Raw genomic sequence first — 23,994 nt, 5'->3', positions numbered from 1 at the left:
TTCAAGTTATCCTGCAAACTGATAGATCCATTTGCATAATTTTTTGCAAATTTCATTGGCTTGGAAATATAAAAATGGCAGGACAAATGTTAAGCTGGATTCACTTCCAGCTCAGTAGAATGTAAATAAATCAGTAAAAAGTATAGCGGGCAAAACAAAGTTGGAAAAAGGTTAATAGATAATCATATCAGGAAATAAAAGGCACCTGTGAAACACAAAGCTTATGCTGACACTGAATATAATCTTACAACAGGGTAAAGTACTGAAGGAATAATTCTTTATATCAAGAATGTAAAATATACAATAGGCTACATTGAAAGATCATTGAGGGTGGCAGTATCTGGTCACAAATGTAAATGGAATCCTGATCAAAATACTGAGGGTACGGCCGAGATGGTAAAATACATCAGAAATGCATGCAAAAGGGAACATGTAAGTAAATCATGCTCCAGGTATGATGAATTATTTTCTAGATATAACTGTCTTAGAATGTTTGGTCTTAAAACCAACTAGAGTGGAGGCAACCTTGGATCTCACTGATAACTACAGCAAGATGCAACCATTGTGGAATCAGTATGAAACAGAAAATGTCATATTTAGCATACATCAGTAGGTAATTGCCTGCAGGATCTGAAACATTTGATTACAAATTGGGAGCCTACTAAAAATGATTGCCCTTGTGAGACATCAGATAGGAAATTGCTCTAGCAAAAAAAAATAGATCTTACCAGCCAAACCAAGTTTAGTGCCAGGGAGAGGTAACCAACAGACCAATTTTAGAAAGAAGCCCAGGGGAGATCTGGGAAATTATAGGCTAGTCAACTAATGTCTGTTACAGAGCATAGATGATCAAGTCTTACTGGAAACATGGATTTTACAAAAATTCAGTGTGCCTCATCAACCTTTAAGTTTTGGTTACCATCTGTAGTGCATTTGATTTTCAAAGTTTTTGAAAATCCCTCTTCAGTGGTTCTTTATAAACTTAATGACCAAAGGGCTGAAAGGATTTACCTTTTTGTAGACTGCTAACAAGAAATTAACATTCTCAAATGAGAAAAAGTAGGATGTAGAACTTTTCACGTTTTTGTGTTGGGACCATTAAGTAAATTTGAGGCAAACAAGGAGTGGGTTATGTTTGTAGCTGGTACTATTCAGAGTGGAACTACCTTTTTCATGAATGGCAAATACCATTCAGTTCAAGAAGCTGCAAAATAATACACATTAGAACACACACTCATACACACCCTTGTTTTAGATGACAGTGAATGAATTTGACAATTCAGTAGATAGATTTTTGGGTCATAATGGATAGCAGAACTCAGGTGGCAGTTGTGAAAGGCAAATTCCATACTATGGGGTTATTAAAGGGATTGAAAGTAATAAAAGATCAACACTGCAATGTTAAACAAACTGACAACTCACCTGTACAGATGGTCCTTAATTTATGACTACTTGCTTAGTGGCTGAAATTACAATACACCTCTCCAAAGTGACTTGCAACCTGGTTTTAAAATTCCGATGGTGGATTTCTCCCTGCAGTCAGATAGCATTTTGGGTGCTTGGCAACCAGCCTGCATTTTATAGGATTCTGCAGTCATATGACTGTGATTTCTGACTTTTTTAGCCAGAAAGTTGTTTACTTATGATTTCTGGCAAAAAAACAGCCATCAGGTACAACGGGCCTGTTCAATGCCATGGCATTCATTTACCAATCACAGCTAAAAAAAGGTTGCAAAATTGAGCATGGTCACAGAGTGACTTGCATAATAACTATGATTTATGGCCGAATGCCACTTGCAATCAAGGACTACCTGTACCGTTTAGTCACTTCACACAGCACATAACTTGGTGGAAGGTACTATTTCAAAATCCACTGAAGGGCACTACATTGGATGGCTTTATAAATGTAGTTTAGACAACTTTATAGAAATGGCTATTGATCTTAAAACACCTCTTGAGTTAGGGTAACAGGCTTTCAAACATCAGGTGCCGGGGGGGGGGGGGGGGGAAATAGTAGGATATGGGTAGATCACCTCCTGCTTTAAGCACCTCAAAGGTGTCTAGTTGACTAATGTGAAAGTGTTGTACTTAAGATCCAGCAGAGCTCTATTGTGTTCTTAAATGCTAAAGTACTTAGCAAGATATTAAGAAGATATTACACCTCAAGCATTGCTAACCCTCCAGCATCAGAATCAAATAATTATTAAAGAAATGAAAAACAATTTATATTACGGCATGTTTTCAGCTTGCAGTAGAAAGATACAAACTTATACAATAATTTTTCAGATAGGTAACCTTGCTTTCTAAGACAGCACACTTTTTTTGCTTTGTATTTTATAACTGCATGTTTGTTACAACTATTTAAGAACCATACAGAAGACATCCTCTACCTTGGCTGAATTTCAGTTATGCTTCCTCACTCATATTACACTCATGTTCAGAAATTCCATTCAGATATAATGAAAATAATTATGTATTAATAGATCATACAACATCAAAGCAGGGGAAAAAATTAATAGCTTTGATAGTAAATTAAATGTCTTACTCCAGTCTATGAATTTTGAGATTGTCTCTTTGCATCATACATTTGTATGCCGTGTCACTTCAAGATTATAAGAGTCCTGGCTCCATTAATATATAAAAAGTTATAAAAGGCAGTCAAAATGGCAGGTGTCAGCTTTTTTAAAAAATAAAGCTGTTTAGCTATTTAAATAAGGCTTGAGATTATTCCAGTTATTTAAGAAAAAAGGCCTATAAAGTAATTGCTGATAATGAAGACTTCTGTTTCTTTCCTGCACCAGAAACAATTCCAAAATAAAAATATTTGCTTGTGCAAATCAGCAAAACATAACATTGGGGGATGCTCATGAAATGATATGCCATCAACTTACATTCTTATCTCAGAAAAATCTAATGTTAAGTTTAAATTAAATTCTAATGCATACAACACCCTTCATTTATTCTAAAAAAATATGTACAGCATATTAATAGTATGCAATATGCAAAAGCCTTGTTGCTGATGGCAACTTTTACCCTTCCCTCCCACCTTATTCACATGTGTACCTCTACTAAAACAATTACACCACTAAGCCTGTTAGTTTTAAGGAAATTAGAACTTGTAGACTTTTGTGTAGGGGCTCCATTCATTGGATTCTGAATTGTAGACTTCAACTGTGTTTAGAAACTCATTGCCGTCAAATCCTCCCACTGCATAGATAGTATTGTTCACTGTTGCAAAACCAGCATTGCTTCTTGGTGTGGTCATGCTACCCATCATCTTCCACTCATTCTTAGCAGGGTCATACATTTCCACACAGCTGACTGCATGTGAGCCGTCAAAGCCACCACCAACAAAAAGTTTTCCTAGGAAGCAAATAAGAATAGAAATTTGAAGAACTTGTGTCCCAATAAATTCCCAAAGATGCAAAATCTCAATTGTCCACCAAAAAAAGCTTAATACCTAAAAAATGTAGTTTTCTTTGAACCTTGGACAAACTAAGTCCTGCCAAATTGTTTTAGGTCAGTCAGTTTGGAATACTTTAGATCAGTGCTTTTTTTGTAAAAGAAAAAGGTGCCGGAACTCACACGTCATACAACCCACCTTGCCTACCCTACAAGGTTCCATCCCAAAAAGGTGCCAAAACTCTATTCTGAGTATTCTATGAGGAAAAAAGCCCTGCTTTAGCTGTTCTGAAATTGGGCTAAATATCCTATTAATAGGTAAGGCCAATTTGTGTTGTCTTCCTCTTCCCTCCCGCTAAGCTGCTCCCAGTACAGCATAACCCAGGGGTCAGCAACCTGAAACACTGAAAGAGCCACTTGGACCTGTTTCCCTCACAAAAGAAAAAAACTGGGAGCTGCAAAATGTGTGCACGGATGCGCGCGCAGAACAGCAGGCTTGATTGAAGAGTGGAGCCTAAGTCGAGACATGCAGACATGCACCGGCCCTGCCCCTGTCCAGCTCTGGTATGGATGGCTCCGCTGTCCTGGCTTCTCCTCCCCTTGGAAAAGACTGCTCTCCCCCCACCCTGCACTCTCCCTCTCTGGTACTTTCTTCTTTCCACCTTTTGGCGCGAAGGTTCCTGGAGAAGGAGCTGCTGCAGCAAATCTTCCGAGGCTTTGCAAAAGAGGGAGGCAGTGGTGGGATTAAAATAAAATGGGGGGGAGGTTGAGGAAACCCAGCAGACGCCTACATCACAGGGGGAGCAAGAAAGGCAAGATTGGGGAGAGGAAGAAAGCTTTCAGGACTTGCCCAGCAGGCAGCTGCTGCCCACTCTCAGAAATCACCGCGGTGGGAGTGGAAAGAAGTGGGGGAGCGCCTCTCTCCCCAGTCCAAGCAAATGAAAGAAAAGTCGAATACAGTGACTGGCAGGCAGGGACCACGAGGAGCAGCCAGGATTGGAGGAGCAGAAGTCAACACTGCCAAAGAGGAGGAAGGAAAGGGAAAAGTGGGGGTCTTAGTCATGCCCTCTTTTCCCCCTTTTTCCAATGACCACTTGCAGACATCCATGTGTCAGGTTTGGAAGTCTCCGTTTAAGTGTCTCTGTGTGCACAGACATAGGTTGACTCCTCGTCTCCTGCCCTTGCTGCCTCTCCTGTGGAGAGGCGTTTGCATCTCTGTCTCTCTCTCTGCCACTCAAAGCCATCGTGCAGCTCGATTCTTGAAGTGGTTTCAATTGGCCCCTTCATTGCCAAGTGTCCCCATGGAAGTCAATGGAAGTCCACGGCGCCTCAAAAGGCTAGCTGCTGCGCCTCCAAGTCTGTTGGTTTACCAGCGAACCACCACCTCATCTCCTGCCCTTGCTGCCTCTCCTGTGGAGACACATTTGCATCTGTGTGTCGATCCCTGTGGGTCCGACACACGGGGGGGGGGAACAACACCGGACTGCCGCCTCCCTACCAGACGTTCCGAGGGTCCGACACACACACACACACAGGAGGGGGGGGAAACAACACTGGACCGCTGCCTCCCTACCAGACCTCCCCTGTGGGACATGGCTGCCGCCAGGAAGCCCAATAAGCTGCAGACTGCGGCCCATTGGCTGATCCAGCTCTGGGACACCCCCAAAGTCAACTAGCGGCTCAGTATGGCTCTGACATCGTCGGCACAGCCGGAGCATAGAGGAGCCAGTGGAGGCGGGCAAGCGACGCCGGGGTGAGGTGTCCCCATGGTTTGTGGCACCAACAGGGCGAGTGACAAACTGGCGTGGCAGCTGTGGGAAGAGGAATAATCGCAGGCTGCGGTTTAGAGTGGAAGGTGGTGTGGAGCTGCAGGAGGTGGTGGCTCACTGGTAAAACCAAGACTTGGAGGCACCGTGGCTGGCCTTTTGAGGCACCGCGGACCTCCATTGACTTCCATGGGGATGCTTGGCAACGAAGGGGCTGATTGGGGCCGATTGAAACCGCTTCAAGGATCGAGCTGCAGGATGGCTTTGAGTGGCAGAGAGAGATGCAAACATGTCTTCACAGGAGAGGAAGCAAGGGCAGGAGATGAGGTGGTGGCTCGCTGGTAAACCAATGGAATGGTCTCTCTCTCTCTCTCACACACACACAGAGAGAGAGAGAGAGAGAGAGAGAGAGAGAGAGAGAGAGAGAGAAGGGGGAAAAGAAGGGGGTCTGGCAGCGCCCGAGACTCCATATGCTGGTCAGAAACAACTCCCCCTACCCCATCTGACTAACCCACTCACCTTTCTAGCAGTCCTCCCGTCTCTTCCTCCACTGCTGCCACGTGCAGTCCGAAGAAAAGAGGTTTGTGGGCAGTCCCACAAACCAAGGAACTTCAACCAATCAATTCTTAAGTTTTTTTTCCCCGTGGCTCCCCTCTGGAGCCACGGGTTGCTGACCCGTGGCATAACCTATTGATCCATGGACTTTTTTCTCTCCGTAGATCTTTCCTCCTTCTCCATAGCAGCTGATGCCCTAGTTTATTACTTCCCATCAGCTACCGATTTTCTTGGTGCAACATATCCCACCAAATCCCTACACTAAGCTCTGATACCTTCAGTTATTTCCTATAAAGCCATTTCTGCCAAGAGCAAAGCGGCATATTTCACCAGTGCATGGAACAAGGCACTCCAAAATAAAAGCATTTGCGTTAAGATATGGATTACTTAAATGCAAATGTTTTGTTACATGCAACAGTTAACACACAAAATAGTTTATCCTGCAATTTATTCCACTGCTACATGGAATCCTACTCAGGTATATCTCATTAATATCACAAGTATAGATCTCTGAATGGCAATAAGTAGGAAATACTTTTTTTCAAGTTTCATTTTTGTAGTGAAGAGACAATTTGAAGTAGCTTGATTTTCAGATTTTTCAATCATATATATGCACATATACACGTGCACTCTATACTTCCTATCTGTGTAACAAGCCAGTGTATCTGAAGTATCTATCTATATTCAACTTGATGTTGTAGTACAGAGGCTGACTAAAATAATATGGAAGCGATGCTGCATGCTCACAAATCCCAGGCATTAAACAATTGTTAAAGCCAAAATTTATAGTATTTCTCCAATACCATGAGCTTACCGTCAAGAACAGCAACACCAGCTCCACGCCTAGCCACATTCATTGATGCAATTAGCGTCCAAGTATTGTTTTCTGGATTGTAACATTCTACACTGTTAAGGCAATTCCAAGACTCAGCTCCTCCAATGATATACAAATGTCCACCAAGTTCACATACAGCAGACTGGTGTCTACCTATAAAGACCAAAGGAGGAAAAAAAACTATTTTAGCATCTAGATTCTTGTCTAAGATTCTGTCACTTAAGCATTCTGGTAAATTCAGCTTTATTTTATTTTACTTGCAGCATATAGTTTTTCCTAGATTAAATTTTTAGGTGCATAAACATGCCATTGGTAAATTCTGATACCTTCTACAGGCAAAACAAGTAAAATCTGCAAGAAGAGAAAATAAATCACTCCAAAATGTAGATTATGAACTTACGGATATTTAGCGAAGCACAGCTTGTCCAAGATTTTGTTATAGGATCAAAGACATCACAGTTTTTTAATCCCTTCTGTCCATAAGGATCTGACCCACCAACAATATACAGTTTTCCATTCAGTGCACATACTCCTGTTCATCCAAAAGGAAAAGAAGAAGTTACAATTTGCAAGTTTTAAAATAGGTAGCTTTATAGAGCATGAACAGATATCTACCTGCATTGCAACGGTTAGTTCTCAATTCCGGAACTGGAATCCAATCATCTATTTCGGGATCATACATCTCCCCACAACTTAAATCATCAGAGTGTCCATTTGATCCACCAACAACATACAGCTGTCCCTGAGTTGTAGAAATACATGTTGTTGAGATGATCTTTTAAATTATATTATCTCTAAATCTGTGCATTAATAGAGGCTTTTAAATCAGTACAATGAAAACCACTAAGAGCATAATGGCCTAGTATTAAAGGCTTATCTCAAAGCCCAAGATAAAATATTCCCCTGCAATATTGATCCCCTCCCACTCGAGAATCCTACTTTCCTACCTCCACCTAAGCTAACATGCTGCAATTGTTAAAACAGGTTTCAGCAGGGAAATGAACAGATGTAACCATGACTGTTTACTTCACAACATACCATCAGAACTGCCATCTGGAATCGAGCTCTTGGAGTCCTCATTGGTGCAATGAAAGACCAGCAATCTGTTTGTGGGTCGTAGCATTCCACAGTGCGCAAACATTCTTGTCTGTTGTAGCCACCTTGTTGTAAAAAGAGCATACGGAAGATGTATTCTCGGATTAGTGAAATACTGTTTAAAAAGCTTAGACAATGTGTTACCCTCCAAATTTTTATGAACTCGAACTTGCTGTTAGCCAGGATATCTCCAGTTCCAAGAGTTGAAGAGCAACATATTGCTCAGTGGAGGTATAAGTATTATGGTGTTACCTGCAGCAACCAGCTTGCTGTTAAGTTCTGCTGTTCCCAATCCAGATCGAGCATACTGCATAGGAGACATCACCTTTTCTATAAGATCGTTTGGTTGAACCTCAAAACTCAAACTTTTCATCAATCGTGGAGTACTAATTGGGGAACTCTGTGGACTGTTACGACCATGAAGAAATATCACACAAAAGACACCATCCAGAACAGCAAGACACAAATAGGTGTTATCTGAAAAGCAAAACATACATTTCAATTCCACTACACCAGACATGTCAAACACAAGGCCCGGGGCCAGATCCGGCCCGTGAAGTGGTTTCATGCGGCCCGCGAAGCCATCCTGGAAACAGTGAGGGAACGGCCCCCACTGCTTTGGCCCTGGCCCAGAGACCCTCCTCCTGCCAGAGACCCTCAGATCTGTCCCACCCCTGCCCAGGCCCCCATAGGCACCCTTGATGCCAACGATGTAGCTGGCCACGCCCACCCAGTAGGCCATACGCACTCTAGCCACACCCACCCAGTAGGCCACACCCACCCAGGCCACACCCGCCCGGCCCCCTGAGGGCAACCGCAATGCTGATGCAGCCCTCAATGAAATTGAGTTTGACACCCCTGCACTACATCAAGGTTTTCACATCCTTCTCTCTAATGTGTTGTAATTCTAAATACCTTTAAATTATTCAAGGAAAAAGAATCTCTTATTATGTACATGGATAGTTGTTTGCTTCCTCCCACTACTTCTGTTTAACATGAATGAAATAATCTAGAGTAAAATCGGCAACAACAAACTTTGGCTTACTTGAGGTCTTCTCTGAAGCAACAATTTTCCACTCGTGTTTAAGATTCTGCACTGCTGCATTTGGTGAAAGATTTCCAGAAGAACTGCTACTTAACTGCTTGAGATCATTCTCACGGAGTGGCCTTTTCTGCAAAATCAAAAGGCAGCTACAGAAACCTAGCCAAAGAGCAAAATTTGCTCTGCCTTTGTTTTCAGAATTATTTTTATTGCTGTGGAGCCTCATCCAATAGCACAGCTACACAGGTAAATTGGTGAACACAGCAAGATGAAACAGTTAATGCTTCGTTTATCCACAAAATAATGTTCTCCTCCATTTAATCAGTTACTATCCTCAACTTCACAGATCTACTTTCCATTAAAAAATACAATTCCTTGCACTCTTCCAAAGTATATCAACTCTGGATTTTAGGACAGATAATCCAATTTCAAATGAAATAATTTTATTCCTTACATCAAGTCAGCATTTACCAAATTCAAGGTATCACAAACTTTATTCATACATGATAAAAGCCATTGGTTCACCATTCACAAACCCAATCTAACTAAATTACATATTTTATTACTATATAAATCACCTACTTTAAATCTATATTATTTTTACTTTTAAATGGTTTAAACCTACCTACTGCACCATTTTCTCACTAACATAAATTTCCCACCTTATTGCCTGTAAAACTTATCAGCTAAGATTAGGGGATCTATTTTTTTAGAATAAAGTTATTCTATAATACAGCTTCCTATTTCCCTTTCTCCTGTTTCTATTTCTTCTATTTCTCCATATTTTTCATGACTGCTTATTTTAATATCCTAACCTTTTCTTTTTACTTCTCTGCACTAAATTCAGTGGAATTCGACATGCATGTTAACACCCTTTACTCTCTTCAAATATTAAATGCTAGTGAAAAACTTACTAAATGGCCAAGAAACTAATATCATCTCATTCTAATTCTTGTAAATTCAGAAATCACTCATAATTAACTGTTCATGAATTTTGTTTCATACTTAACTGAAATGTGAAAAAATAACTTTATTACCAAGTCCAGAAAACAAGATTGTCATGAAATGAAACAAACTTTCCCACTACTTTCTGCCATATTTATCTAGAACACGTAATTTATTCCTGCAATGACAAACCTTTTTGCTCAAGTCGCCCATTGTTTACACCAGGATTTCAAAATTATGTTACGATTTGATACCTAGCCACCTGTGACAGAAACATGTTCTATTCTCCAGTACTTCTGAATTGCCCCAGTTCTTTTCTCCTGAACTCTTGAGAAAAGGGGAGACTTGTTCTGCCACATTCATCTTCTCAGCATTTATCTTTCTATCTCATGGAAGCTTAAGTTAAATATCTAATTATATTCTTGGTTTCGCAGCATTTAGCATGTATTAAATGTATTATGGCATAGCTCAAAATTAGATGAGCCAGGAAGACACAACTGTTCTAAGTATGAATTTCCCTAGTCTTCTAAACTGTAAATGTCTTATTTTCATTATAATACACAACATTGTAGTTGTGTTGTACTACTCTACCCAGCTTTACCTGAGGTTACCTCAGACCATGTGCATTTTGTACCTGCACAAACTGAATGTGGTCATCATCACTGCCATACACCTCAGCCTGTCCATCTAGTGGATTTCCATCAAGCAGCTTGTGATCAGCTGAGTAGTACAACGTTTGCACCTGCAAAACAATAGAACAGCAATCTGGCTATAGTCTCCATTGCTGCTTAACTAATGGTACATTGTATAGAAACTTCATAAGGATTCCAGGAGTGCAGCCTGATCTTCTCTCCATCTAGCAGAACGGCATTTTTTTTTAAAAAAGATTTTTCTCATGACGACAGATCTTCAGACACTGGATAAAGGATCCTTGTTTTCACAGCTCAAAAGAAATCTTCTTGACTTCTATATTCCTTGTGTCATAAACATCCAAATGTACAACAAGTATAATGTACATTATCTTTCAGAATAAATTGTACAAATTTCTTTTTGCAAATCAGTTTTGAAATATGTAAATCAAACACTTATGTTTTATAAAAGGGAATTCAAAAAAGATAATGGAACTTTTCATTTCAGGAACTTCTGTCGCACATTACTACATCTCAGATTAAATGTATTAATACTATAAGGGAAATTTGATTATATAACTGAGATTCTCAGGTATAAAAGAAGAACAGCAAACAATTGCTCTGGAAATTAAGGCTTCCCTCTGATGGCAACTAAATAAATTTCTCCAGACAATTTGAAATGTGAATCTCCAGTGCATTTCATTTTTAACCCAAATGGTTGAAGTTATGTTCATGAATTAGGCTATTTAATTATACAAAACTTTTCAATTGTTAAAATATCCTGTAAAGAAGTAAACACCATTAAACATCATCATCGTTCTCTGCCCACAGCGAATTTTCATAGGAGAACTGGGGCAGAACTGCTGCTTCTTTACGTGTCATTACACTTGAAGTTTCTTCTATGGTCCTTCAGCGATGAGTATCCTAGTTTTGTTAATAAACCTATGGGGAGATAAATCAATGGGGAGGAACAACCATTAGAACCTTTGGCCTATTTTCTCTCTTTAAGTAAAACCTGTAAAAAGAATACATTAAGAACAAAGCAAGTTTCAAACCACCTCCCCAAATTTAAAATGAAGACAACTGCTTTATTTGAAGTTGTGTAAAGAAAACTGTGACAAACACAGAAGACCAGCTCGAACAGTAGTTTAAGCAGCTCACCTGAAACCCCCCTAGTTTCTCAGCTTAGGGATACCTATAGTAAAATTTAAATTCTTCATAGCTTTGTTTTAAAAGACACAAAAAAAAGAAGGGATCATCCTTAATTTCAGAAAAATGTAGTAGGTAAAGATGGTCCAATCTCATGTTCTTAAAACTGACCTCTTCCATCAGATCTTCAAGACAGTCTCCGTTTTCCCAAATGCTGCGCTGTACCCAGTTGATTACCTTTGTGTACAGCTTGCCATTGCTGGGCAAGCTAACATTATCTTCAAGCATAACCTCCAGCTGAAATAAAAAAGAAAAACACACTGTGGCCACTAAATCAACCCTAAATTCACACTAGTTAAGAGAGCCTACAACCCCAAACATTGTAAATGTGATAAAGATTTCTTCATTTTTGATGGGCTATACTTTTACATATATTTTTGTATAATACAGAACATATACAGACTTCACATTTTCAACAGGGAAGAAAGTTATCAATGTAATCTAAATAGCAATTAGCAATCGAGCATGGGTATCTTTTTTGCATTGAACACAGGCAGTATAGAAGGATATGAGATTTCTTGCCAAATTCAGATTTACCATGAACCAGCTAGAAATGTGGCTAATAAATGACAGCACATACTTGCTATCTCAAAAGATACAACCTAGAAGATATTTCAAAATAAAAAGCAGTAATGAAACTTAGCACTCTATGGCTATTGTACTGAATCATTCAGAACAAGCTATGTCAAAGATTTTGAACAATATATTTTAGTCTTCTGTGAACAGTTAAAGTAAAATAATAAATAAAAATTGTGTTAGTCTTTCTCAACTCTTAAGCCCTTGGTGGTTTTCATCTATGATGTGGTATGAATTGCTATTTGCTGTTTTAATCTATATCTATTTCTAGTAGTCCTTCAGTTAGGAAAACTGAGCCCGGAATTTCAGTTGTAAGTTGTTGTAGTTGTTAAGTGAGATAGTATGTGACTGCTTTGTTCAATGACTGCAATCCTGGCAATTGCCTATATGGTCATTAAGCATTTACACAAGTCATTAAGCAGTGTGTGGGATGTCTCAGGGAGTGGAGGAGGCGGTCCTGGGAGGCCTAGCATGGATATACTATAACTAATGAAGGTATGATAAATGTGGAAGAAATTGTATCTGCCAAGAGAGAAAAAGTACTGAAAATACTAAAAATAATAGAGGAGGTTTGGAAAGAGTTAGGGTTTACTGGAAATAAAAGAGAAATTGGCTAAACTAATTAAAAGATATGCTCAAGTTATAAGATGTTAGTGAATTTCACTGTTATCATTGTGCAAATGACCTGAATTCTGGGCTTGTATGTCACAGCGAGCAACAGTAAATGGCTTGGGAAAATCTATACTAAACATGCTTGTTATCTTTTCTTGCTGAGGTGGCATTGTTACAAAACTGCGTATCTGCAAATTGTTTAAGATTACAAGTTTGTGCAATCAATATTCCCAACTGTGCTAAGTAGGTGCATGGTGACTTTCATGCAACTATTTTTTTTAATTAGAGAAAGAATGCTGCTAAAAGTATACTTATTTACTTCCAAATGGTGTCATAATTGAATAAAAATTTAAATGCTTATGTATGTCCCTGGTACTAGATAGGTTATTTGTCAACCTGGAACACTTAACTGAAGCAATTAATATTTATGTGAAAAACTTAACAAGATGATGGATGGGGAAGGAGGAAATGGGATAAGTACCTTTAAACGTGGCAGTTTGAGAAATTCCTCTTGGTCAGAGATCTGCAACAAATGCTCTTGAATGTAACCATCAATCTTGTTCAGTAATCGTAAATCACTCATGTTGCTTGCAAAGTTCCGATAAGAGATGCAACTTTCAACATTCATCCTGGACAGCAAATAATCTCCACAAACCTTTCCCCCCCACACAAAAAAGTATACAATTACGATATATTGTAGTTTGCAACTTCATTGTTTCAGATTTTACCAGATCCCTAGTCTGTATTCTGTAGTTTGGTTTTTAAAATGACATATCTACAATCAATTTACAAAAAAACCCACCCTTGTATGATACTGCCCCCCCTGTATCTTAGTCTCTTGCCCACTTTTTTCATTTTGAATATATTTTTCCCAAACTGTTTAATAAAAATATTTTTAAATAATTAAAACATGCACAAGATATTTTAATTTGCTGACCTGAATGCTACACAATACATTTCAAGTTATTTTTGGCTACATTGTCTCTAAATGATTTAAATGATTTTACTATGATTACGAGAGACTTCTTATGGATGTTTTAACAATGTGCGCTACAGACTTTTATTTTCGTTTTGTTGCTATGTGTAATTATGATTAGTGTCCAGTTTGTCTATTAGGTATATCTTTTGAGTACAAGAAAATAACTTCTTAAAAGTTAATAAAAATGTATTATATGAAACTGGTCCTAGAACTGAAGTGTAACAGTGTGCCAGCAGTTATTCATACTATTTAACTTTGAAAAAGTGTTCAGTTTTTACATTTTAAGGTATGACCTAGTTCAATTCTTTGGGCATTCATGGATATATTTGTGTATCCTGGTATCACCACAGAAATGGTTAACCAATTTCCTAGTCTATATTTCAGCTTCAGCATTCCCTAGAAGTTTCCTATGGTGAATGCTAACTAAGCCTGAACGTGCTCAGCCTCTGAACTCAGGCAAGTCGTTCAAGTTTTGCTATCTGCCAAAACCCCATTATACCTGTTTGACTCTCTCCATCTTCAGCCTCTTAGCTGCAGAGTACACATCTTTGACCAGTTCTTTATCGGCCTTTAATCTATTAAAATGATATAATTATTGTTCTGATTTATTCTGGACAGAGTATAAAGTAAAAAATATTTGAAATATAGAAAAAGGATCACTCACTGAGCAGTGTAAGCATAATTTAACAAGACCTCAACAGCCTCTGGATTAAGATCATCAAATTTCACGTGAGAAACGCCATGAGAATCACTGTCGTTATTGAAGATTTCAAAAAGATAAGGACTGCAGCAGGCTAGTACTGCTCTGTGAGCCAACATTTCATGTCCACAGACCTTCATTAAAATAAAAGCCTGTTATTAAATTTGAAATAGAAACTATTCACCAAATTATAAAACTGTTAAGAGTAACTATAATTTGAGTGGTACAGGATATACCAGAACACTTGGCAAAGCACTTTTATTTCTTCTTGATTTAAAAATATTAAAACAATTCTATCATAAACACAAATTTTAATTAAGACTTGGGACCAATCATGATCATAATTAGAAAACTGAAAGAGGCGTAAAAATAACCTCCAAGTAGTGTGAATGGATCTCACAATATGCAATAAAAGGCCACTTTATTAATGTCTTATTATAGTCCTTGAGTCATGACTGTAACGGAGCCTGCCATTCAAGGTTGTAAATCGGTCACCCATGTGACTGACCTAATTTTTTTCAATGGTCATTGCTTAACCAATGACCACCATGGCCATTAAGTGAAGCCATAGTTCACAATGGGTTGGTTTGGCTGAAAAATGGAAGTAAATTCACGTTTTTGGCAAAACTTTTCTAAATTGTGGTCATGTGACCCCAGGAAGCTGCAAATGGCCACAAATGCAGCCCAGATACTGAGCAGCTGAAATGTGGTCATATGACTATAGGCCTGACCATCGGAACTTCAAATTCAGGTTTGTAGGTACCCCTCCCAGGTAGGTCCATTGTAACTTCAACAGGTTGCTAAGCAACCAGCTGTAAGTTGAAGACCTGTATCTATCTTTGAAATAAAATTACCAAAATAGATATCCTTACTTTAAAATATTTATGAATATTTTAGAAACTCAGCATTAGCAGGCACACTCTACCTGAAGCTTAACATCACAAAATTGGCCACTTTTGCGCAAAGCATTTAACTTGGCAACAGACGATTCGATGAAGTTTTCATCTTCAAACATCAAATACCCATTAGGAATCATTTTGCTGTTTCTGTGGCTGAAACAAAGAACAGCTTGCGATATTTAATATAAACTACTATAATCACAGTTCTTTTACACAAGCCCATCTTAAAATTATGCATAATAATAATAATAATAATAATAATAATAATAATAATAATAATAATAATAATTTAATTTTTATACCACCCTTCTCCCGAAGGACTCAGGGCGGTGTACAGGGCAATACAATAAAATACAATATATAAAAATTAAAAGAAATATTAAATACAATAGCCCAATTCAATAGATTAATACAAGACGTTAAAATACCCCTAAACCCATCAGACCAGGCCGGCTTGTTCAAATAAATATGTTTTTAGGTCACGTCGGAAGGAGCGAAGGTCGGGAGCCGTCCGGAGCTCCACCGGTAAACGGTTCCAAAGGTCTGGCGCACCCACAGAGAACGCCCTCCCCCTGGGGGTCGCCAGTCGACACTCTTTGACCGACGGCACCCTAAGGAGGCCATCTCTGTGGGAGCGCACTGGACGAAGGGAAGTTGATGCCGGCAGCAGATGCTCCCGTAAGTAACCCGGACCCATGCCATTTAGGGCTTTATAGGTCGTAACGAGCACCTTGAATCTTACCCGGAGGGCAACCGGAAGCCAATGCAGCTCACGGAGTAGAGGTGTTACATGGGAGTATCGGGAAGCCCCCACCACCACTCGCACGGCTGCATTCTGCACCAGCTGGAGCCTCCGAGTAGTCCTCAAGGGCAGCCCCATATAGAGAGCATTGCAGTAGTCCAAACGGGAGGTCACGAGTGCATGAGTGACTGTGCGCAAGGCATCCCGGTCTAGATAGGGCCGCAACTGACGCACCAGGCGAACCTGAGCGAAGGCCCCCCTAGTCACAGCTCCTATATGATCATCCAAGGAGAGCTGTGAATCTAGGAGGACACCCAAGTTACGAGCCCTATCTATGGGGGGTAATATCTCACCCCCCATAATTAACGATGGAATATTCTGAATTTCGCGAGACGCTGGCACACACAGCCACTCAGTCTTGTCAGGGTTGAGCCGAAGCCTGTTCCTCCCCATCCAGACCCGGATCGCCTCCAGGCAACGGGACATCACAGAGAGGGCATCACTGGGGTGGTTTGGGGTGGAGATAAAAAGCTGGGTATCATCAGCATATTGATGATACCCAACCCCAAAACCACGAATGATCTCACCCAGCGGCTTCATATAGATGTTGAACAGGAGAGGTGAGAGGACCGACCCCTGAGGCACTCCACAAACAAGAGGCCTCGAGGCCGACCTCTGCCCTCCTGCCAACACCGACTGCGAACGTCCCAGGAGGTAGGAGAACCACTGTAAAACCGTGCCTCCCACTCCCAATCCCCTGAGACGCCGCAGCAAGATACCATGGTCGATGGTATCAAAAGCCGCTGAGAGGTCTAATAGGACTAGGACAGAGGAACAACCCCTGTCCCGAGCCCGCCAGAGATCATTCACCAGCGCAACCAATGCCGTCTCCATGCTGTACCCAGGCCTGAAGCCCGATTGGTACGGGTCTAGATAATCAGCTTCCTCCAGGAACAGAGGGAGCTGCTGCGCCACCACACTCTCAACAACCTTCGCAAGAAAGCGAAGGTTGGAGACTGGACGAAAGTTGTTTAAAACAGCTGGGTCCAGGACAGGCTTCTTGAGGAGGGGTCTTACCACCGCCTCCTTCAAGGCGGCGGGAAAACTACCCTCATTCAGAGAAGCAGTTATCACTGCCTGGAGCCAGCCTCGTGTCTCCTCCCGAGCCGAATAAACCAGCCAGGAGGGGCACGGGTCCAATAAACAGGTGGTGGAGCTCAGCCTCCCCATAATCCTGTCCACCTCTTCCGGAGTCACAGGATCGAACTCCTCCCAGATGACATCGACAAGATCACCCATGTTCTCACCGTCAGACTCTGCCCAGTATTACACCATAATGGTGTAAACTATACAGAAAATAATAAAATTCAGGTCTAGGCAAGCATTGTGGTGAATTATGCAGTAAATTCTTTTCATTTCTTGAATAGACCCAACAAGTTGCAAAAATGATACATCTAATTCAACTAGATACATTCTTTTTCCCTTCTTTCATAATTTCTGGTATCCCCCACATTATACTGAATCTGTACCATGGGATTACATATTTAATGTGTGAATTTATGGCATAAATGCCATAAGCACATTAACATCAGAAAAGTATGTTTTTACATAATTGTCAACACAGAAAAATACAATCTTAAGGATGCTAATAAGTGCGTTACTAAAAACTGCCGGTTACTAAAAAGTACTGAGGAAAACTAAAAAAAATACTGTCTGAGCAACTCCCAACCAAAAATATATCAATATCAGAAATGATCTCTGTCCATGTACAAAGATAAGCTGGATCAGTATCTCCCCTTGACTGTAAATAAACTAATTTAAAGGACAAACATTTTTGCTGCTGTTGCTCTTCCTTCTGCCCATTGGCCAGAATGTTTTCTCCCTCTATATGTGCTAGGAGGCACATCAAACTAAAAAAAAAAAGAACTAGGAGATTTATCCTGACCTCTGAATTAAGTGAGATTATAACTGAGCATTCATTTCAGGAAAATAAAATTTGCCTTAACATAAATTGGGAAATCAATATGGGGAGGAAAGGGGCAATAAAAGCTTTTATGTCTCTCTTTTAATTGAAAATAATAGCTGTAAAGATGCTTGCTTTTGCCTTTTAATTTTAAAAATGAAAACTTTTCAGCTTTGCAACTATTTGTTGTGCTTTACAAATGACAGTATTACAAAAATTGGCATTATCTTTTCTCTCAATGATTATTTTTCAAGAAAAAGTAACCACCTCAGCAATAAGGACTTTTCAGAGTGTAGCATATGACTAAAGTAGCTGTCCCCTCTTTACTTTCAAGATCAGAAAGAAGAGTAAACCATGGAAGAATATCTTCTTTGCATGGATGGGGAAAGAGATGAGCAACTGTCCTCCTATTTGTCTATTGAGACTTCTTTATTCGTCACTGTTGCAAACTTCTTTATTACAATTGGAGCTAAATGCAGCCTTGGTGGAGCAGTGGGCTAATGCCTCCTTAAGTAACACCAGCTGCCTTCAATTAGTGCAGGTTCGCATCCCACCAGGCTCAAGGTTGACTCAGCCTTCCATCCTTCCAAGGTAGGTAAAATGAGGACCCAGATTGCTGGGGGCAATTAAGCTGACTTTGTAATAATGCCGCTTGTGGGGTGTGTGAAAGCCCTAATAAGCAGGCATATACATAGAATGAAGGCTACTGCTAAGCTTGTAAGTCGCCCTGAGTCTTCGGAGAAGGGCGGGATACAAATGGAATTAAAATAAATAAATAAATAAATAAATAAATAAATAAATAAATAAATTCTGTTCGATGTTTACATTTTTCTAGTATAGTAATTGCTTTCTTTTTTTACTCTGGCTTTAGTTTCAGAACATGGGAAAGTCTATCTACTTAAATATATACTGATTTATATTTACAATACATCACATGAAATACTATTTACAAGCATATATAAATGAATAAACTCACCAGTTAGATTTATGCTGTGATTTCAGAGTTAGGAGACTTTCAATAATCCACTGTGTGTTATTACAGGGTATGTCAATTTATATTCCTTCTAAGGAGAACACTGGTTTGGAAAAAATGCATGCAGCTGTAACTTCTAAACTGTTGACTCCAAAACTATCAGGCTTTAAAACGATGTAATCAAGTCCTTAAAAGCTATAGACATGAATTTCTTCTGTGATAGTCATGCATCATACTCTGAAACAAAAAAACCCCAAACCCAAATATTAAATGAATTTGGAATTTCCATGTTATTCAGATTTTCTAGTTGTTATTTGAAGAGATCTATAAAAGTTACTTTTTTTCCTTGTGAACATAAATCCAGAGACAATTTTATAGTAAGTATACATTTTAAGATACAGCTACTCCACTTGAAAACTGAATCTTAGATCACTGTTATAATCACTAAATACTATTTTAGAATGTAATATGTTACAATTATCAACTTGAGCACAGGTCAGATTAAACAGCACAGCACTTGCTATATAAACATTATAGAAACTGGAAAAGAAATCTATCACTACAATTCAGTACATTGAAGAGAATTGAAAATTATGTTTTCTGAAAGTTTATTGTATTTATGTGGTTGCTTAGTCACTTTGAAATGGCTAAATGAACATCTACAAAAACAAATAATTTTCAAGCCTCTTCAATGTACCAAATTGCAGACAGAATTTTCCCCAATTTCTATACCATTTTTCAATAACTTAGAGTTTAATCATTTCAGCTAGGTTGTATCATGTATATATTCCCTCTTGTGTTACTGGCATAGTTTCAAGAAATTAAATATTCAAATCCATAAGATAACTATTGCCATCCACATTATTTTGTACAATTTTCATGATCTTTGAGGTTGAAGTAATACAAGTACTTTGATTTGAATTGGATGAACGGATATATATGACATAAGAAACTTTCAAGTAACATTTTAGATGTTTAAAAAAGTATGAGATTTACTAAACAATGTTCTTGAAAGAGACATGTACCAATTCATGAAAATATTTAAAGTTATTATATAACCAAATGATAATTGAAAAGCTATGCATGTTTCATAATTTATGCATCTCATAAAAAATTAAACCCCAAGCATTAACAGCTGCAACAGTAAGTGAAATAAAAAAATAATTCTTCATATTTTTTTAAAACAATTGTGTAACTTTATCCCTTCCTGTGCAGTTATGCTGCATCCAATTTCAAAAATACCGGTAATTGATAAATAACCAAATGTGGTTATTTACAGGTGTGAAAATCTGAGTAGGTATTATGCTGAAAATGTACTTCAGGGGACAGGGGGCAAACATCTAACAACTAAGATCAAAGAAAAGTCAGAAAAAGTTGCACAATTGATTAAAAAAACCACTATCACTAATTATAATATTTCTAAACACAGTAACAATTTCTCAATGCCAGAATGTTGAGAAAATGCTGTTAAGAAAAGCCTGGATGAAAGTTGAGTACTGTATAAAACAGCAAGGCATTAACTGTCCTAGGAAAAATTTTATTTATTTATTTATTTATTTATTAAACTTATATACCGCCCTTCTCCCGTAGGACTCAGGCGGTTCACAAGGTTTTTTTAAAAATACAACAATTACAAAAATTAAAAACAATTAAAATGATTACATTAACCTTGAATACATAAAAATCCCAATTAGAATCCAATTAAAACTCTCAGTCCAGGCCAGAAAGCTCAAAGAGACAAGTCTTCAGGTCCCGGTGGAATGAGCGAAGGTCAGGGGCAGTCCTAAGCTCTACAGGCAGCTGGTTCCAAAGGGCAGGCGCACCCACAGAGAAGGCCCTCCCCCTGGGTATTGTCTGCCGGCAATCTTTTGCAGGCGGCACCCTGAGAAGGCCCTCCCTGTGGGAGCGCACAGGACGAAGGGAGCTTGATGCCCGCAGCAGGTGCTCCCTCAGATACCCCGGACCCAAGCCATTTAGGGCTTTATAGGTCATCACCAGCACCTTGAATCTCACCCGGAGGGCAACCGGAAGCCAATGCAGCTCGCAGAGCAGAGGTGTTACTGGGAGTATCGGGAAACCCCCACCACAACCCGTGCGGCTGCATTCTGCACCAGCTGAAGCCTCCGGGTGGTCCTCAAGGGCAGAATAGAACTGCACCTTAGTCCTTTTGTAAAAGAGGGCAGAGATAAAAAGTAATGGAAGTTGGGGAAAAAATCCCAGCTTCCTGACGTTCATATACTATGCTTTTCAATATTGGTACACCATACCTTTCCTTAAACCCCTTCAACTATGCAAAATGTGTGAAATTTAGCTCAAGTAGGCCAAATAAGCATAATATTATTATGACTGAACCTTTCTAGATTTATGCTGATTAAAGCAGCAGCACTAAGGCTGGGTTATCTTTTTCACAATGTATTCTTCCCATCTCACAACACTCTGGTTTCTGTTCAGCTGATATAAATATTTCACCCTATTAATTCTACCTCACAGAAATAGTTATTAACATGGAGGAGGGGCTGTGATACAGGTGTGTAAACTGTACTTTAAAAAAGCAGAATATTTGGATTGAGAAATTATAGTGAAGAGAAAGTTACAAACTCATTAAATGGAGAGCCTTTCCCAACAATTTTAAAGGAAAGAAACCTTCCTGTATTTTGAATCCTAGATTTTGTTAAAATGCAGAATACAGCTATTTAGTTGTACTATTCAGGAACAAGCAAATGACAACATAAATTAATGCCAATATTTGTGCGAGGTTTATATTTTGACCACAAGGTTTACTACTTTCCTTACTTAAAATCCCAGAAATAACCATATACCGTACTATATTTCAGAAACATTCTGCATGAAGAGATTTGAGTCAATTATTTAATAAATTTAAGATATGGAAGACTAATAAAAGCTGTCTCCTTACTCCGCAGCTGTGCAACACACACATTCTGCAACACACACATTCAATCATACAGCTTTCATCTTTCAATTGGCTGAAAAAGAAAGCACACTAGCCAATCATATTTCTTCCACCAAGAAGCATATTGGAGTAGAGGATTTTCAATCCCATGAGCTGGCAACAAGATGCAGCAACGTGGAGAACGAACAAAGGAAAAGCATAAGAAAAAAGCTACCAATAATGAACAATTCTTACCTTATAGCTTATTTTTCCCACTTCCTAGCAATTCTAATATTGCAATTCTAAAATCCTTGCCAATTCTTGCTTTCTTTCAAACAAGGATACTCCCTAACCCAGACAAAACAAGCCAAAAAAACATGTCTTAGCTTGCCACATGCCAATGCTTTCAGACATGGCCAATCATGAGAAAAAAATATTCTGTATGATGAGTGCATCATTCTGGGAAAGGTCAGGACTTCTACCTGTATTTCAAGATTGTTTGAGGGATGACAAGTCAGATTTGCTGAAAACACAAGAATTTAGACGCCTTTATTTCAAACCAGCCTTCCCATTTTAAATCACGTAGGTTATTTGACCGCAAAGAAGAATATCCTTTTGCCCTTGCATTCTTTTGAGGAAGAAATGTAAGCAATGGATAATAATCCCATCTCAGCAACTCAGTATTGAATCCTGATGAAACCTTTCAACTTAATGCTACAAAATCGGAGCGACCTTTGGTTTTACATTTTTTACGGACACAAATAAAAATACTTTTCCTTCTTACTGTGATTTATGACACCACGATTAGGGGAACGCCCACTACTGCAACCATCCATGCTGAAATTAAGGGCATTACTGACACAGCAAAGACTCTTCGCTTCTTCCATTTCTCGGCAGAAGAAAGCTGCAGAGTCTAAAAAAGCGACAATTTTTCCTTGGAGCGAATGAGAGGGGTCATCATGCTAAGAAAATCAAGGTGGAAACACCCCCCCCCCAAAAGGAATAAAATCTATGCATAATAAAGTTTAGACGCAGAAACATTTTTTTTCTTAGCAGAACCCCTTTCCGTTTCCACTGCGCATTTTATGGATCAAAGCAATCCACGTGCGTTACCCGAGTACTGCCTCTAGTCTACAAAATGCTCCAAGCAGCCACTTTGCCACTTCTTTTCTTCCCATCTCTAAGGCTACTCGCGGCCAGGCGTGCTCCAGAGTACCTCCCTCGAGATCAGTGGTCTTCTATGCACAAGACTGCAACCTACGGACATATTTTTTTTTTACCCCCTCGGAGACAAAAGCCCAACCGCGCTCCCAGCAACGGACTTCGGTGAAGCGCTAAACCGGAGCCTGTGAAAGACGCCATGGATCGCCTGCTGCCTGCCCTTTTCATACCTGCAATTGCACAATATAGACGATACCGTTCATATTGAGAACGTCCAGTCTGTAGCGAAGGAAAGGAGGCTTCTGCTTCCAAGACGTGGGGCGCACCGTGGCACCTCAGAGGAACTACCAGACGGGAGAAGGGGGGGAGAAGTAAGGGACAAAAAAGACCGTGGAGGTGGGGGACGAAAACAAAAACGGGAACGGCAGCGGCAGGAAGAGAAGGGCGCAACTCGTTCCGCCTCCCCTTCGCCGACCGACTCCGCGTGGCAGGGCAGAGGACCTTGGCGCGCAGTAACAACCGAAAGGCGGGAAGGACGAGCAAATCCGACGTCAGTCGTGACGAGGCAAGCACGCGTGTTTTTTTCTTCGTCTTCTTCTCCAGCGGGGAGAGATTGACAAAAAGACCGCAGCCACCTTTATCGCGCTCCGGCTCCCCGCCTTCTGCAGCCAGTCCAGCGAGAGCCCGAGAGGTGCGTAAAAGACGTTGTTTTCGGCGCTCCGCCTCCTCGCAGGGTACTTTTTAAATATATATTCGGTAACCCTCCGCCACTAACTGAGATGATAGATTACAGCTCGTTGTGTGACGAATCAGATCACTCCGCGGGTTGCCGGCTGGACTTTAGCAGTAATAAAAAAAGAGTTCCGCCTCGCAACGGTTCCGGCTAGGAGCTCCTCCTTCGTCTTTCTTCCCCCCTCTCCTTACTAATCCACCCGGCTCGCGATAAAGTGGGTCAGTAGAAGGAGGAGGGGGGAAGGTATGCGAGTTGTAGAGTGTTATTCTCCTCAGAGAAAGAGGAAGC

The 23,994-nt window shown here is 39.8% G+C and overlaps 1 protein-coding gene across 3 annotated transcripts; it reads right to left on the bottom strand.

Moving 5' to 3' along the window:
* Window positions 1-263: 263 nt before the first annotated feature.
* On the bottom strand, window positions 264-23,777 carry IVNS1ABP (influenza virus NS1A binding protein). 3 transcript variants are annotated; one of them, XR_014025813.1, is made up of 16 exons: window positions 23,204-23,776; window positions 18,926-19,159; window positions 15,271-15,397; window positions 14,310-14,479; window positions 14,145-14,220; window positions 13,148-13,321; window positions 11,590-11,715; window positions 10,275-10,382; window positions 8,699-8,825; window positions 7,906-8,130; window positions 7,597-7,718; window positions 7,174-7,300; window positions 6,959-7,090; window positions 6,538-6,711; window positions 561-3,363; window positions 264-525 (listed from the first exon to the last, which is right to left on the bottom strand). XR_014025813.1 is itself a non-coding variant. In XM_081322672.1 (15 exons), the coding sequence occupies exons 3-15, from the start codon at window positions 15,379-15,381 to the stop codon at window positions 3,110-3,112; spliced, it is 1,794 nt and encodes a 597-aa protein (XP_081178798.1). In that variant the 5' UTR covers window positions 15,382-15,397; window positions 18,926-19,159; window positions 23,204-23,777; the 3' UTR covers window positions 264-3,109. The 3 variants fall into 3 exon arrangements, 2 of the variants coding, with proteins under 2 accessions (XP_081178798.1, XP_081178797.1); XM_081322672.1 differs by having other exon boundaries at window positions 264-3,363; window positions 13,148-13,189; window positions 23,204-23,777; XM_081322671.1 differs by having other exon boundaries at window positions 264-3,363.
* Window positions 23,778-23,994: the final 217 nt, after the last annotated feature.

Source organism: Vipera berus (genome assembly GCF_964194415.1).
Source record: "Vipera berus genome assembly, chromosome: 3".
NCBI lineage: Eukaryota > Metazoa > Chordata > Lepidosauria > Squamata > Viperidae > Vipera > Vipera berus.
Note: the sequence above shows the minus strand (reverse complement) of the source record. Positions and strands in the feature narration are given on the sequence as shown.

What these genes read in the sequence shown, in the direction of transcription:
- IVNS1ABP (XM_081322671.1), bottom strand. Translation starts at nt 15,381, where the DNA reads ATGATTCCTAATGGGTATTTGATGTTTGAAGATGAAAACTTCATCGAA. An exon ending in CAGCAAGCTGGTTGCTGCAG is followed by an intron (nt 7,719 to 7,905) that starts GTAACACCATAA and finishes TTTTACAACAAG; the next exon opens with GTGGCTACAACAGACAAGAA. An exon ending in TCCAGATGGCAGTTCTGATG is followed by an intron (nt 7,301 to 7,596) that starts GTATGTTGTGAA and finishes TCTACAACTCAG; the next exon opens with GGACAGCTGTATGTTGTTGG.